Source organism: Pseudophryne corroboree, chromosome 2 (assembly GCF_028390025.1).
Source record: "Pseudophryne corroboree isolate aPseCor3 chromosome 2, aPseCor3.hap2, whole genome shotgun sequence".
Classification (NCBI taxonomy): domain Eukaryota; kingdom Metazoa; phylum Chordata; class Amphibia; order Anura; family Myobatrachidae; genus Pseudophryne; species Pseudophryne corroboree.
Genome location: NC_086445.1, coordinates 242,008,092 through 242,023,735, shown reverse-complemented (window position 1 = coordinate 242,023,735; position 15,644 = coordinate 242,008,092). Strand labels below are relative to the sequence as shown.

At 46.5% G+C, this 15,644-nt stretch overlaps 1 protein-coding gene across 1 annotated transcript in view; it reads right to left on the bottom strand.

The window, feature by feature from the left end:
* MMP19 (matrix metallopeptidase 19) overlaps nt 1-6,040 on the bottom strand; it is a 49,382-nt gene extending 43,342 nt beyond the window's left edge. Inside the window, exons 1-2 of the mRNA XM_063952578.1 lie at nt 5,879-6,040; nt 2,961-3,049 (exon numbers count right to left, since the gene is read on the bottom strand). Coding sequence (XP_063808648.1) covers nt 2,961-3,049; nt 5,879-5,965 — 176 coding nt within the window. The 5' untranslated portion in view covers nt 5,966-6,040. The remainder of the gene's footprint in view (nt 1-2,960; nt 3,050-5,878) is intronic.
* Nucleotides 6,041-15,644: the final 9,604 nt, after the last annotated feature.

Here is a 15,644-nt window from a genome sequence, read left to right as displayed (position 1 = left end):
CCAGAATAAGACCCTTTCTCAACATAGATGCCACCAAAGCTCTCATCCATGGTCTACTACTGTAATTTCCTTTCTGCCCTTACTCTTGCTCACCTCTCCCTCGTCAATCTATCTTTAATGCTGCTAACCAATTTATTTACTTCTCTGAGTTGGTCTCCCCATCCACCTTAGAGCACAGTTCAAACTCCTCAGTTTCACATATAAAACCCTCAATAACGCCTTCTATAACTCCAACCTAATTTCTGCTGACTCCCTCCCATCCTCTACACTCATTCACTGAATGCCTCCTTACCTCCATGATCCTACTGCAATAACTTATTAGAGTATGGAAGGTTTTGCTTACTTTGATTTCACAAGTCTTTCATTTGTGTTATCAGCTCTATATAAAGATCTCTGTTGTAGTCATAACACTTTTAAGTTAATAAGAAACTGTATTGTATAGCCTACTTATTTGGATGATATACACGTCAAATATACAAAAGAACACATCCAGTGTGATCACAGGCTCTTGAATGGCTAATTAATTGGGTGGAAACTAGCTTATTCCATGTATATAAAGAATGTTTGGGAGAAATAATAGGGTCACACAAGGGGTCAGTCTCACTGATGAAGCAAAGACTAAAAAATGCTAAAGACGCGGTGAAAACCATGACCATATAGAAATCCCTCTGTAAGCAAATGGACGAATACTTCTTTTCTGAATACTTCTGTCCCCTACCAAGACTATACCATGGGCCTAATTTCATATAAGACAAAGGGGGTAATTCAGACCTGATCGCTGCTGTGCGTTTTTGCACAGCGCCCGATCAGGTCCAAACTGCGCATGCGTATGCACCGCAATGCGCAGGTACGTCGCACATGTACAAAGCAGAGCGCCGCTAAGCGATGGGTTTGTGTAGGTTCACACATGTCACACATGCTTTCGCACACTTGCACAGCTAAAATACCCTCCCCCTGTAGGTGGCGACTATCTGATCGCAGCAGTGCAAAAATCGCTTGCTAACGATCAGGTCTGAATTAGGCCCAAAGAGTGAGCAATGTCCTCTCAGACTGAAGCCTAAAGAAAAAAAAGGAAAATTCAGCTAACAGCAGCAGCAGCAGCAGCAGCAGAAAGATAGTCAATCCACTGATGACCATGTTCAAATACAAAGAAGCCAAGCAATAACGCGAGAAACATATGGGGTCTATTTACTAAGCCTTGGACGGAGATAAAGTCCCAGCCAATCGGCTCCTAACTGTCATTTTTTAAACCCAGCCTGTGACATGGCAGTTAGGAGCCGATTGGCTGGGACTTTATCTCCGTCGACTTTATCTCCATTCAAGGCTTAGTAAATAGACCACATAATCATTATTTTCAAATACCCATCGGGGAAGGTCAAGTGAGGTTGGAGGATAAGCTACCATCATATCTGATGGAAATGAAACTGTCTGGTCATTGATGGCAGCTTTACAGAGCCACCTGTCACTGCTGCCAGGAGGCTGTGTAGCTATGCTTCACTGCCATGACTGCGGAGGTTGAGGGCAGTTATGAAGGAAGGGGGAGGAAGGGGCAATAATATTCTGGCTAGGGTCAGTCTGACCCCTAAATTCACCTCTGGTTTAGAACCAAACCTCAATTGCTGTTTATAAATAATGTAACATTTCCATATCATACAGGAGCTGGGTCTTTCCTTTGATTAGCCCCAATCGTGAATAAAATACTGTAAAAAATGGAACTGATAACGTTGAACGCTTGCGAAGATCTTGATACCAAGCGCCAAATCCAGAAAACCCGCTCAAAGTCCTCTTATAAGTAAACACACAATCCTAGCGGACATTTATACTGTGCCACCTGCAGCCGAATTTTGAAGACCAAGTTCGGCTTCACTAGTTGCATAAGTGCGCACGCTCGAAGATGATGTCAGGAAGTCGCTATCAATGGACACATCGTGGAGGACATCATCATCATCATCATCACTATATAATTTGCCGAATTAAAACGATTAGGAAAACCAATAGACTGCAGTGTCACAGAATGTACACAAAGGGCAATGACCAACCAAAGATACTTTAGTGCAAACAGCATGAAAGGAAGGAAGCTCCAAACACTATCGAAGACAATTCAGCCAAAGCCGGTCTCCACTGCATGGGTCGGAAAAAGCACCAACCTACTACACAAGAACTATTCAAGGCAGTAGGACGGAACAACTTACATGACTGCCCAACATTACAAACTTGATGTAACAGCATCAGCAGAAACAAGATTAGATTCAGTATTCAGAATTCAAACCTTTTATTCCCTCCATGGCAGCCTAGTTCCTGCCTTTTATACTGTAATATTGTTATACATTCTTATATTTCTTCTCTATATTGTGTGTTACAGTAATATGGGGAAGAGTCTGAAGAGATTGGAGGAAGGGAGTGGCTGACCTTATGTGCTTCCTGTGTGACTACTTTCATTCGTGTGTAAGCCCTGAGTGACCAATAGATTTACTCATTAGTGATGACTGTCATGGAGGGAATCAAACAAATGAAATTAATATGTAATAATTAAAAAAAATGTACTTTCTAAAAATGCGCTGTTGGAAAAACTTTTTATTGGCATATTTCACATTTTTATCTCGTACCACTATTTAACCAAGAGTGAAAGCAGTAACAATATCAATATAAATCAGATTTTTACTGAACTTTACTTTTTTGTAACTGTACGTAAAAAATGGATATCATTTTTACTGATGGCAACTTTACTGACAGTTGCCAATTCTTCAGAAAAAGAGTTTGCTCAGAACGGCCAATAACATGGGGGCATATAATCATTTTTCTACAGTAAATCAATTGCAAACAGCTCCACAACACTTGCATTAGATATCATTGTCACTATGCACTGTTCACCAAGGATCTGTTCAGGTAAGGCTTTACCACTTATATTAAAACAAAAATATTTCTTGAATTATTATTACTTCAAAGTGATGGGATTTTACCGTATAGCGTCTTGCACATCCTCAGCACTGAAATCCTCGCTGTTGCTTTCAAGGGGCTTCTGTAAATATCCAAACTCCTTTAGGTATCTCTATAGAAAGATGAAACAGTAATCAGACTTCCAAAAAAATCCTAACAGATGGTCATGCACAGTGATGACATATCACCTAATGTAAATGGACTGCTGCATTAAAACCAATTAAAACATATGTAGGATAGGATCTGCCCCTGACTGTTTTGGGATGAAGACTCTTTGTGACCCTACTAAATTCCACTGTGTCATCAATGCTCTTGGTTAAGTAAACTACCATGTTGGCTAACCTCCATCACACACTTTGCCACCTATATCAATCAGCTACAGTATAGAATCTGCCTATATAATTAAACAGCCATGAAACCATGAAGACTTTATTTGTACTATAGGCCTGGCCACCTGATTTATGTTTGTAAGTAAAGCTAATTCCTCCTAACCTACATCACATACTGTAGGTTATAGTCCCTGAGTTTTCTATAGATTGTTTCTAGTACCCATTCGACCTCTTGTGTGTGTGATTGTAGATTAGCGCGATAGTTGTTATCTTGATTTCTTGGGCATATCTGTTTTCAGCTGACGATCTGTATTAATGTTTATATTTCTCTTCATTGTCATGTCTGGATGTATTTGCACATTTTCCTTAATTTTCCCCCTTCCCCTTTTTGCCTCATGTCCTTCCCTTCTCCCACTTGCACTTATACATTTAATTGCAGCACGTTATGGAGGGATGGAGCTAAATGATGCAACTTTGCATCACTTAAACCCCTCCCCTCTCGATGGACCCTCGAATGACTGCATTTTTGTGGCCAAGTGACTTACCCCCTGACCCCAACCCCCAAAGTGGCATGCATCCTCTCATTTCCAGGCTTCTCTCAGAGACGAAACCACCAAGGTATTCAAGTATGGAACAAATCCTGTTGCCATGCAAGGGGAGCAAATACATTTAGATTTTTTTCTGTCCAGGGTAAATACTGGCTGCTTTTGCATGTGTTATTAGACAGCTTTATTTCTACACTGCAATTTAGATTTCAGTTTGAACACGCCACACCCAAATCTAAATCTCTCTGCACATGTTTCATCTGCCCCACCTGCAGTACAGCATGGTTTTGACCAGTAGATGTTTTTTTTTTACTTTACTTACAAACATGAATCAGCCCATATGTTTCCAGATATGGTAACCTTAGTAGTATACAGGAAGCCCAGGAAAATAGGGCTAAAAAGAAGGCTGTATAGTCTATCATTTACCAGCCACATATCTGCTTTTCTACAGATTATAGTAAAATTAGAATATATTTTTAAGACACTGAAAATAGTAAATAGTATGAACTAGGTGAAGGTAAAGTTTCTCACCAAGACAAAATTATATATTATATAAAAGACAGTGATAAAAGGACCTAGAACAAATGCAAAATTAGTCATTTTCCTAGTTGTTGAATGGAAACATTGGATTTGTATCAGATTATTTATATTTAGTCCCCTTGTTCTAACCCTGACCTGTTCTAGTGTAGTTGTAGGACACAATCCCATGAACAGTGCAAGCCAACTTGAAAAGGCAGCTACAACTTGTGTTCATGCTCTGAGGGAAAGCCACTCAGTTCCCTTCTATGGTTACATCTTTCAAGTAAAGAGAGATCTGCAGGCTGAGAAGTTGGAGAGTGCTCAATAGTTGCTGCAATGTGAGAAAGTTGGAAGGCACAGTGCCGTGACATTGCCTTGCATACAGCTCAGAACACACAAATAATAAAGTGTGAGAAAAATGGCTGTAGCATCAATTGTTAACCTCTAATATGCAGTCTCAAAATGAGAGACAGTCATCCAGAGACTGACAACCTTCTGGAGTAAAGATGGCTGGAACAGCAACAGACCATTTATTACAGCTGAGGAACAGATTTCTCTTTCATTTATGTAACACAAGTAAATCCAATCTTGTAATAATAACAGATTGATAGTATAATGAGCACCAAAACAATATCCTCATTGTTGACCATATTCAGACAGCTAACCACTGTGGGTACCAAACAACTTGCAGTGATTCATCTGCATGAAATTTTCTATTCATGATTGATGAACTAATAAAGTTACATTTGTTGAAAATCTGTATATTGTATGTATTGTGAGAGTAGGTATGATTAACAGCTGGGTTGCTGATTGGCTTGTGCCATAGTGATGGTGCTTGGGATGCCATAAACTACAGTTCTCACTGTATACCAAGACATATCTGAACTCCCGATACAAATATATATATATTCAATATAACTTTGTTATAGACTGATCCTTCATGAAGCTTTAATGAAAAATGAAAACTTCATCTCCATACTGCAATTTCATCAGTCCCAAAATATAAGGAGCAAATATTTGATTGCTAATATTCTAGTATTGATATTCTTTCTGTGAAATATTAATTATCCATTGTCTACTTGGATAAAAGTTGTCTTTACAATTTCAAACAATTGCAAATGTTCAGTATAAGTTTCTAAATGCTTCTGTTGCTTCATGTTACTATGATGCTTCATTATTGTTATCAATCTAATTACTTTATAAATAAAAGGGCTGTTTGTGTGACATTAACAACAATTTTATCAGCCTAAAGCGAGTAGAACTATGCTATTAATTTTTTTGCATTTTACATGACTAGGGTTTGCAAATACAGTAGTATGCCAAAAGAAAGAACAAAAAATGTTAAACTGCTGGTATGTAAAATGTGACCCAATTACACTAACTGCAATGTTCACCAGCACATAACCTTCTTATTCATAGTTTTCATTCATACACATGCTATTCTGAAATGTCTATTGGCTTTCCACTGTTTATGCAATTCCTACATTTCTATTCTTTTTACTGTTTATGCTTTCCATTCTCCGCAGGGTAACCAGCAGTTACACTTACCAGGGCGTCCTCTTCAGAGCCAGGATCTGCCAGGGTTGCTGCATAAGCAGAGAAGGTCATAGCACCCAGCAAAGTCAGAAACAGCATCCTGAAGTTCTGTCAGATGTCTTAGTTTCTGGTTGTTTCTGCAGTGGGTTCCCCCTGCAAGCCCTTAAGAGTTGTGTCAGTATGAGTCACATACACTCCTCGCTGGTTCCTCCTCCCCAGCCTCCCCCCTCATCTTCCCTCCTGAGAAATGGCCATGGAATGCAGTGTTAACCCTCTCCCCCAGACTCAGCATGAATATTATTTATGCAACTTCAAAAAATCTCAGCTTGTAGTCATTTACCAATCTTCATTTGTTTTCTGCTTATTAATTGTTGACAGTCTTTATCTGCGTATAAGAGTACACTCAGTTACAATGCGTCACTTCTAAAGACACGCATCTGGAGTATCTGCTACAGTGACAGTTCTACAATCATGTCATAGGTATCTGTAATGATTTAGGGAATACAGAATATACATAAACATTTTAGTTTTTTTTGTGTTAAAATCAGTGTCAATATCCGGTTATGTTAATCAACTGTTATTACAAAAATTTTAATGGCAGGATTAATACTTAGAAAGTGACAATATATTACAGAGCTTTGTACATTGAGGGTATCATGATACGAGCAAATTACATACGGTGACATGACACAGATGGTAAATATGGCCCTGCCCAAACAATCTTACTATCTGGGCAGTGTGGGGTACACGTGATACATAAGGGAGCAGAATAACAATAGTAGTTGTGGGTGGGGATACATATTAATGGATATAGTCCTTGGCTCAAGGCAACAGGTGTTGTGCTAGTCCCTGGCTCTGGGCAATAGGTGATTACAGGCACTGTGCTAGTCCCTGGCTCTGGGCAATAGGTGATTACAGGCACTGTGCTAGTCCCTGGCTCTGGGCAATAGGTGATTACAGGCACTGTGCTAGTCCCTGGCTCTGGGCAATAGGTGATTACAGGCACTTGGCTAGTTCCTGGCTCTGGGCAATAGGTGATTACAGGCACTGTGCTAGTCCCTGGCTCTGGGCAATAGGTGATTACAGGCACTGTGCTAGTCCCTGGCTCTGGGCAATAGGTGATTACAGGCACTGTGCTAGTCCCTGGCTCTGGGCAATAGGTGATTACAGGCACTGTGCTAGTCCCTGGCTCTGGGCAATAGGTGATTACAGGCACTTTGCTAGTTCCTGGCTCTGGGCAATAGGTGATTACAGGTGTTGTGCTAGTCCCTGGCTCTAGGCAATAGATGATTACAGGCACTGTGCTAGTCCCTGGCTCTGGGCAATAGGTGATTACAGGCACTGTGCTAGTCCCTGGCTCTGGGCAATAGGTGATTACAGGCACTGTGCTAGTCCCTGGCTCTGGGCAATAGGTAATTACAGGCACTTTGCTAGTTCCTGGCTCTGGGCAATAGGTGATTACAGGCACTGTGCTAGTCCCTGGCTCTGGGCAATAGGTGATTACAGGCACTGTGCTAGTCCCTGGCTCTGGGAAATAGGTGATTACAGGCACTGTGCTAGTCCCTGGCTCTGGGCAATAGGTGATTACAGGCACTGTGCTAGTCCCTTTCTCTGGGCAATAGGTGATTACAGGCACTGTGCTAGTCCCTGGCTCTGGGCAATAGGTGATTACAGGCACTTTGCTAGTTCCTGGCTCTGGGCAATAGGTGATTACAGGTGTTGTGCTAGTCCCTGGCTCTAGGCAATAGATGATTACAGGCACTGTGCTAGTCCCTGGCTCTGGGCAATAGGTGATTACAGGCACTGTGCTAGTCCCTGGCTCTGGGCAATAGGTAATTACAGGCACTTTGCTAGTTCCTGGCTCTGGGCAATAGGTGATTATAGGCAGTGGTGCAAGTAGAAAAAATGTCATATAGGTACTGTGTGCAAAATGGGTGTGCCAAATGCAAGATGGGGCATGGCCAATGAAAATGGGGGCATGATACACATATGGGGGGAGGGGCAGATACACATATGACCCCAATAGTGCCAGATACACGTTGCCCCACAGTGCCAGATATACATTGCCCCCCAGTGCCAGATATACATTGCCCCAGAGTGCCAGATACACATTGCCTCACTGTGCCAGATACACAAATGCCCCCAGAGTGCCAGATATACATTGCCCCCCAGTGCCAGATACAGAAATGCCCCCACAGTGCCAGATATGCCCCCAGTGGCAGATACAGAAATGCCCCCAGTGCCAGATACACATGTCCCCCCAGTGCCAGATATGCCTCCAGTGCCAGATATGCCCCCAGTGCCAGATACAGAAATGCCCCCACTGTGCCAGATATACTCCCAGTGCCAGATACACATGTCCCTGCAGTGCCAGATATGCCCCCAGTGCCAGATACACATGTCCCCCCAGTGCCAGATATGCCCCCAGTGCCAGATACACATGTCCCCCCAGTGCTAGATGTGCCCCCAGTGCCAGATATGCCCCAGTGCCAGATACACATGTCCCCCCAGTGCCAGATATGCCCCCAGTGCCAGATATACCCCCAGTGTCAGGTACACTACAAAGCCCTAGCCCACTCTTCTCCCTCTTACATCTCTGACCTTATCTCTCTTTACATTCCCACCCGTCCTTTTTGCTCTGCTAATGCACGCCGTCTCTCCTGCCAACTAATTACCTCCTCCCACTCCTACCTACAAGATTTTGTACGTGCTGCACCCTATCTTTGGAATGCTCTACCTCTCCCCATCCGACTCTCCACCTCTCTACAAAACTTCAAACGGGCGCGCGCCTCTGCTGCCCCTCAGTATCTCCCTTCAATTCATCGCGGATCCGTGAGCCAATCAAAGTTCGCGGTCCGGCAGCCAATCAGGAGCCTTGACTGCCGGTCCGCGAGCTCTGATTGGCTCACGGGCCGGCGCTGAATTGAAGGGAGACACTGAGGGGCAAGAGAGGTGCACGCTGCGCTCTCCTCCCCTCAAGCAGCAGCGGCGGTGGGCAGCAGAGGGAGGGAGCGGCGTACCCACGGCTAAATTCTTAAGAGTACGCCGTACCCACCCGCACCCGCCCACTTGCACCGCTGATTACAGGTACTGTTTTAGTTCCTGGCTCTAGGCAGTAGGTGATTATAGACACTGGCCAGTATTTACTAAAAATCCGAGTTTGGTCGATTTGTGTTTTTTTTTCTAAGTCCCAATCCGGGAATTTACTAAGCACCAATCTCGGCAGTGTCTGGTCTATTCGTAATGGTTTGAATGACAACGTCCCGAAATACGAATGAATAGACCATCGGTCAAACGCGGCTGTTATTTCATAGAATACGGCCATTCACTATTCATTCGTATTTGGGTGTTAGTTTCTGAGTGCTCAAGTGCGGGTCTGTTTTTTTTCGATTCGTTAAAAAAAGCAGCAAAAAAATAGACCTGCTTTTTCCAGTCGAGTTTGGATAACTATGCAATGATCAGTGAGATCTGTGCATGGTTATCTATGGGAAAGGGTCTGTTTAGTTTAAAATCAGAAAAAAAATTGCATGGGGTCCCCCCTCCTAATCATAACCAGCCTCGGGCTCTTTGAGCCGATCCTGGTTGAAAAAATATGGGGGGAAAAATGACAGGGGTTCCCCCATATTTAATCAACCAGCACCAGGCTCTGTACCTGGTCCTGGTTCCAAAAATACGGGGGACAAAAAGCGTAGGGGTCCCCCGTATTTCTGAAACCAGCACCGGGCTCCACTAGCTGGGGAGATAATGCCACAGCCGGGGGACACTTTGATATCGGTCCCTGCGGCCGTGCCATTAAAACCCCAACTAGTCACCCCTGGCCGGGGTACACTGGAGGAGTGGGGACCCCTTCAATCAAGGGCCCCCCCCCCTCCAGCCACCCAAGGGCCAGGGGTGAAGCCCGAGGCTGTCCCCCCCATCCAAGGGCGGCGGATGGGGGGCTGATAGCCTTTTTGTTAAAATGTGAATATTGTTTTTAGTAGCAGTACTACAAGTCCCAGCAAGCCTCCCCCGCAAGCTGGTACTTGGAGAACCACAAGTACCAGCATGCGGTGGAAAACTGGGCCCGCTGGCACCTGTAGTACTACTACTAAAAAAATACCCCAAGAAAAACAGGAGACACACACCTTGAAAGTATAAGTTTATTACATACATGCACACCTCCAAACATACATACTTACCTATGTTCACACGACGGTCGGTCCTCTTCTCCATGTAGAATCCATGGGGTACCTGTGGGAAAAATTATACTCACATAATCCAGTGTAGATCGGTCCTCTTCTGTTCTCTGTATAAGCCACGTACTTGTCAAAAAAAAAAACGCAAACCCGGCCACGCACTGAAAGGGGCCCCATGTTTTCACATGGGACCCCTTTCCCCGATGCCAGGACCCCCCCCCCCCCGACTCCTGTCTAAGAGGGATACAATGTAGCGCCTATGCGCTCCATTGTAACCAATGGTGGGAACTTTGTGGTCAGCGGTGAGGTTACTTTCGGTCAACCGCTGACCACAAAGTTCCCACCATTGGTTACAATGGAGCGCATAGGCGCTACATTGTATCACTGCCGTGTGCTGCCTGACAGACACTACAGGAGCACACAGCCAATCAGGAGGGTGCCACGACGTGGCGCTCCCTGATTGGCTGAAGGAACCCTCTTAGACAGGAGTCAGGGGGGGGGTCCTGGCAGTCGGGGAAAGGGGTGAGTATAATTTTAACCACAGGTACCCCATGGATTCTACATGGAGAAGAGGACCGACCCTCGTGTGAACATAGGTAAGTATGTATGTTTGGAGGTGTGCATGTATGTAATAAACTTATACTTTCAAGGTGTGTGTCTCCTGTTTTTCTTGGGTTATTTTTTTAGTAGTAGTACTACAGGTACCAGCGGGCCCGGTTTTCCACCGCATGCTGGTACTTGTGGTTCTCCAAGTACCAGCTTGCGGGGGAGGCTTGCTTGGACTTGTAGTACTGCTACTAAAAACAATATTCACATTTTAACAAAAAGGCTATCAGCCCCCCATCCGCCGCCCTTGGATGGGGGGGACAGCCTCGGGCTTCACCCCTGGCCCTTGGGTGGCTGGAGGGGGGGACCCCTTGATTTAAGGGGTTCCCACACCTCCAGGGTACCCCGGCCAGGGGTGACTAGTTGGGTATGTAATGCCAGGGCCACAGGGACCAGGATAAAAGTGTCCCCCGGCTGTGGCATTATGTACCTGGCTAGTGGAGCCCGGTGCTGGTTTCAAAAATACGGGGGACCCCTACGCTTTTTGTCCCCTGTATTTTTGGAACCAGGACCAGGCGCAGAGTCCGGTGCTGGTTGATTAAATATGGGGGAACCCCTGTCATTTTTTACCCAATATTTTTTCAACCAGGACCGGCTCAAAGAGCCCGAGGCTGGTTGTGCTTAGGAGGGGGGACCCCACGCAATTTTTTCCAGACTTTTAAAGACTTTAATGAACCTTTTAAGGTACACAATGAAGCCCTGCACGGATCTCACAGATCCGGCCGGGTTTCCTTGTGTTTTTTCAGGCAGCGTTTTACTCATCACTCTCGTAAAACACTGCCTGATATTACGAATCACATCGACATCGGGAAAAACGATTGTGCAAAACTCGGCAGCTTAGTGAATGACCGTATCAGGATTCAAAAAGTTGCAGTAAAATGCACCCGATACCATTCGAGTTCAAACACCCTTCAAAACGGTCAAAACACGAATATTAGTAAATAAACCCCCCTGTGCTAGTTCTTCGCTCTAGGCAGTAGGTGATTATAGGCACCAGTGGCGTAACTAGGGGCCCGCAGCCCCTGCGAGCGCTTGGGGGCGCGCAGGGCTGCAGGGCGCCCTAGCCGCCGCCACTGATTTCTGCTGGGAAGGAGGTACACGGAGGTCACAGCGTGCGCCTCTCCTGTGTGCCCCTCCTGGGTCTCCGGCGGCAGCGGCGTGTCTGTTAAATGAAGTGCCCGGCACTTCATTTAACAGACACGCCGCTGCCGCCTGGGACGCAGGAGGGATACACGGGAGAGGCACGTGCTGTGCCCTCCGTGTCCCTCCTTCTCGAATCGCACTGCAGCGGGGGAGCCCGGGGGGGGGTGTACCTGGCACTGGGGGTGGCATATTTGGCACTGGGGGAGGGCATGTTTTGCACTGGGGGTTATATGGGTACCTGGCACTGGGGGGGGGGCATATTTGGCACTGGGGGTTTATGTGTACCTGGCACTGGGGGGGCATATTTGGCACTGGGGGTATACTGTATGTGTACCTGGCACTGGGGGGGCATATTTGGCACTGGGAGCATATGTGTACCTGGCACTGTGGGGGAGTATCTGGCACTGGGGGCATATGTGGCACTCGGAGCACAAGCCTAGCAACAAGCATTACCACCTGGTTACAATCACAACACCCAGCTCATGAAATCCCTGGCGACAAGCATTATCCCCTAGCAACGAGCATGACACCCAGTGCATGAAACCCCTGGCTACGAATATTACCACCTGGCAACAAGCTTGAAACCCAGCAGATGATATCTCTGGCAACAAGTATAACATCTACTGCATGAAACCCCTGGCAACGAGCATGACACCCAGGGCATGAAAACCCCTGGAACCGTGCATGGAACCAAGAGCATGAAACCCCTGGCAACAAGCAGGTAATTTAAAAGTAATTAGAAGCCTTACTGTAGGACTTAATGTGTAATGGGCATTGCGGTGTGTGGCATAATCTGTCACAGGCATTACGGTGTGTGGCATACTATATCACGGGCATTGTGGTATGTGGTATAATGTCTCAGGGGCATTGCAGTGTGTGGCATAATGTATAACGGGCATTGCGATGTGTGGCATAGAGTATAACGGGCATTGCGGTATGTGTCACAGGCATTACGGTGTGTGGTATACTATATCACGGGCATTGTGGTATGTGGTATAATGTCTCAGGATCATTGTGGTGTGTGTCATACTGTGTCACAGACATTGTATGTGCTATAATGTATCAGGGGCATTGCAGTGTGTAGCATAATGTATAACGGGTATTGCGATTCCTGTCATAATGTGTCACAGTCATTACGGTGTGTGGCATAATGTGTCGGGGGCATTATGGTGTGTGGCATAATGTCTAAGGGCCATTGCAGTATGTGGCATAATGTGTGAGGGGCATTACTATAAGGAGGAATAATGACAAATAATGTAAGGGGCATGAATCAGGATTATTTTTTTTCCTGTGGTGGCCAAGGCCTGGGCGTGCAGGTTGCAAAACTGGGGTATAAGGTAGTCTTTTCCTGCAATGCCACGCCCATTTCAGCAAGGCCATGCCCCTTTTTTTGCGCCTTTGGCGTGCGCAGATTTATCGCTTTGCTAGTGCCAATTATACGGCGGCGCCAGAGAATTTTTTGGCTTGGGGGAGAAAAATTTCTAGTTACGCCACTCATAGGCACTGTTTAGTTCCTGGCTCTAGGTAATAGGTGATTAGAGGCACTGTGCTAGTTCCTAGCTCTAGGTAATAGGTGATTAGAGGCACTGTTTAGTTCCTGGCTCTAGGTAATAGGTGATTAGAGGCACTGTGCTAGTTCCTAGCTCTAGGTAATAGGTGATTAGAGGCACTGTTTAGTTCCTGGCTCTAGGTAATAGGTGATTAGAGGCACTGTTTAGTTCCTGGCTCTAGGTAATAGGTGATTAGAGGCACTGTTTAGTTCCTGGCTCTAGGTAATAGGTGATTAGAGGCACTGTGCTAGTCCCTGGCTCTAGGTAATAGGTGATTAGAGGCACTGTTTAGTTCCTGGCTCTAGGTAATAGGTGATTAGAGGCACTGTGCTAGTTCCTAGCTCTAGGCCAGGGGTGGCCAACCAGTCAGTGACAAAGAGCCAAAAACCTTGTTGGGTACGTCAAAGAGCCGACATCAAGCCGATGGCCCGCATGCAAAAATGGAATGTGACCTTGTGCCTGCTAGACCACACCCCTGGTATAAAATACATTGAAAAAGCCAGAAGGACATACAATTAAAAAATTTAAGCCAAATCCATTGAAAAAGCCACTTTCACATAATAAACTTCAGCTACCCCATGCGTCACTCCAGCCAGCTCCCCCATGTGTCACTTCTGTACCACCCTCCTATGTCTCTCCAGCCAGCTCTCCCATGTGTCACTCCTGCCAACACCCTCCTGTCACTCCAGCCAGCCCTTCCATGTGTCACTCCTGCTACCACCCCCCTATGTCACTCCAGCCAGCTCTCCCATGTGTCACTCCAGCCAGTGCTCCCATGTGTCACTCCTGCTACTACCCTCCTATGTCTCTCCAGCCAGCTCTCCCATGTGTCACTCCAGCCAGTGCTCCCATGTGTCACTCCTGCTACTACCCTCCTATGTCACTCCAGCCAGCTCCCCCATGTGTCACTTCTGTAGCACCCTCCTATGTCTCTCCAGCCAGCTCTCCCATGTGTCACTCCAGCCAGTGCTCCCATGTGTCACTCCTGCTACTACCCTCCTATGTCACTCCAGCCAGCTCCCCCATGTGTCACTTCTGTAGCACCCTCCTATGTCTCTCCAGCCAGCTCTCCCATGTGTCACTCCTGCCAACAACCTCCTGTCACTCCAGCCAGCTCTTCCGTGTGTCACTCCTGCTACCACCCTCCTATGTCACTCCAGCCAGCTCTCCCATGTGTCACTCCTGCCAACACCCTCCTGTCACTCCAGCCAGCTCTTCCGTGTGTCACTCCTGCTACCACCCTCCTATGTCTCTCCAGCCAGCTCTCCCATGTGTCACTCCTGCCAACACCCTCCTGTCACTCCAGCCAGCTCTTCCGTGTGTCACTCCTGCTACCACCCTCCTATGTCTCTCCAGCTAGCTCTCCCATGTGTCACTCCTGCCAACACCCTCCTGTCACTCCAGCCAGCTCTTCCGTGTGTCACTCCTGCTACCACCCTCCTATGTCACTCCAACCAGCTCCCCCGTGTCTCTACTTCCAGCACCCTCCTGCATCACTCCTGCTAGGACCCTCCTGTGTCTCTCCAGCCAGCTCTGCCATGTGTCACTCTAGCCCACCCTCATGTATCACTAAAGTCCCCCACCCCCACCCCATCAATTCATGCCATTGCGGCAGTCCCTACTGTGTTCTCTGTTTGCTTGTGGGTGTCTCACCTCTAGTATCTGGCTCCTTCAGTTTTCTGTCCCTGTAGTGCTGCTGCGTGTCTGGCTGGAGTGCAGCGGTTTCTGTATCTGTTGTGGTCACATGAGTTAGAGTGTTGGGAGCCACATTTGAATAAAGAGCCACATGCGGCTCAAGAGCCACAGGTTGGCCACCGCTGCTCTAGGCAGTAGATGCTTACTAGTACTGTGCTAATTCTTGCCTCAAGGTACAGTAATTGGTGATTATAGGTACTATGCAGTGAGATTATGTATAAATATATGAGTATTTTTATGAACAGAACAGATGTGTCAAAAGTTCCCACCTGAGCTCTGTACATCAAGGGTCTAGTTTTGGAGCTTACCTTGCCTGCTTGTTATTTGTCTGCACTGAAACCTTGAACAAGTACAACTTGTGGGATCAGTACGAAATCCCGCTGGACGGGATCCCGGCGGTCGAAATACCGACACCGGGATCCCGACCGGCACAATACCGACAGGGGGGCAAGCGCAACGCAGCCCCTTGCGGGCTCGCTGCCCTCGCCACGCTGTGGGCACGGTGCCTCGCTACGCTCGGCACACTATTTTCTTCTCCCTCTATGGGTGTCGTGGACACCGCATAGGGAGAATATGTTGTGATTGTGCCGGTCGGGATCCCGGTGTCGA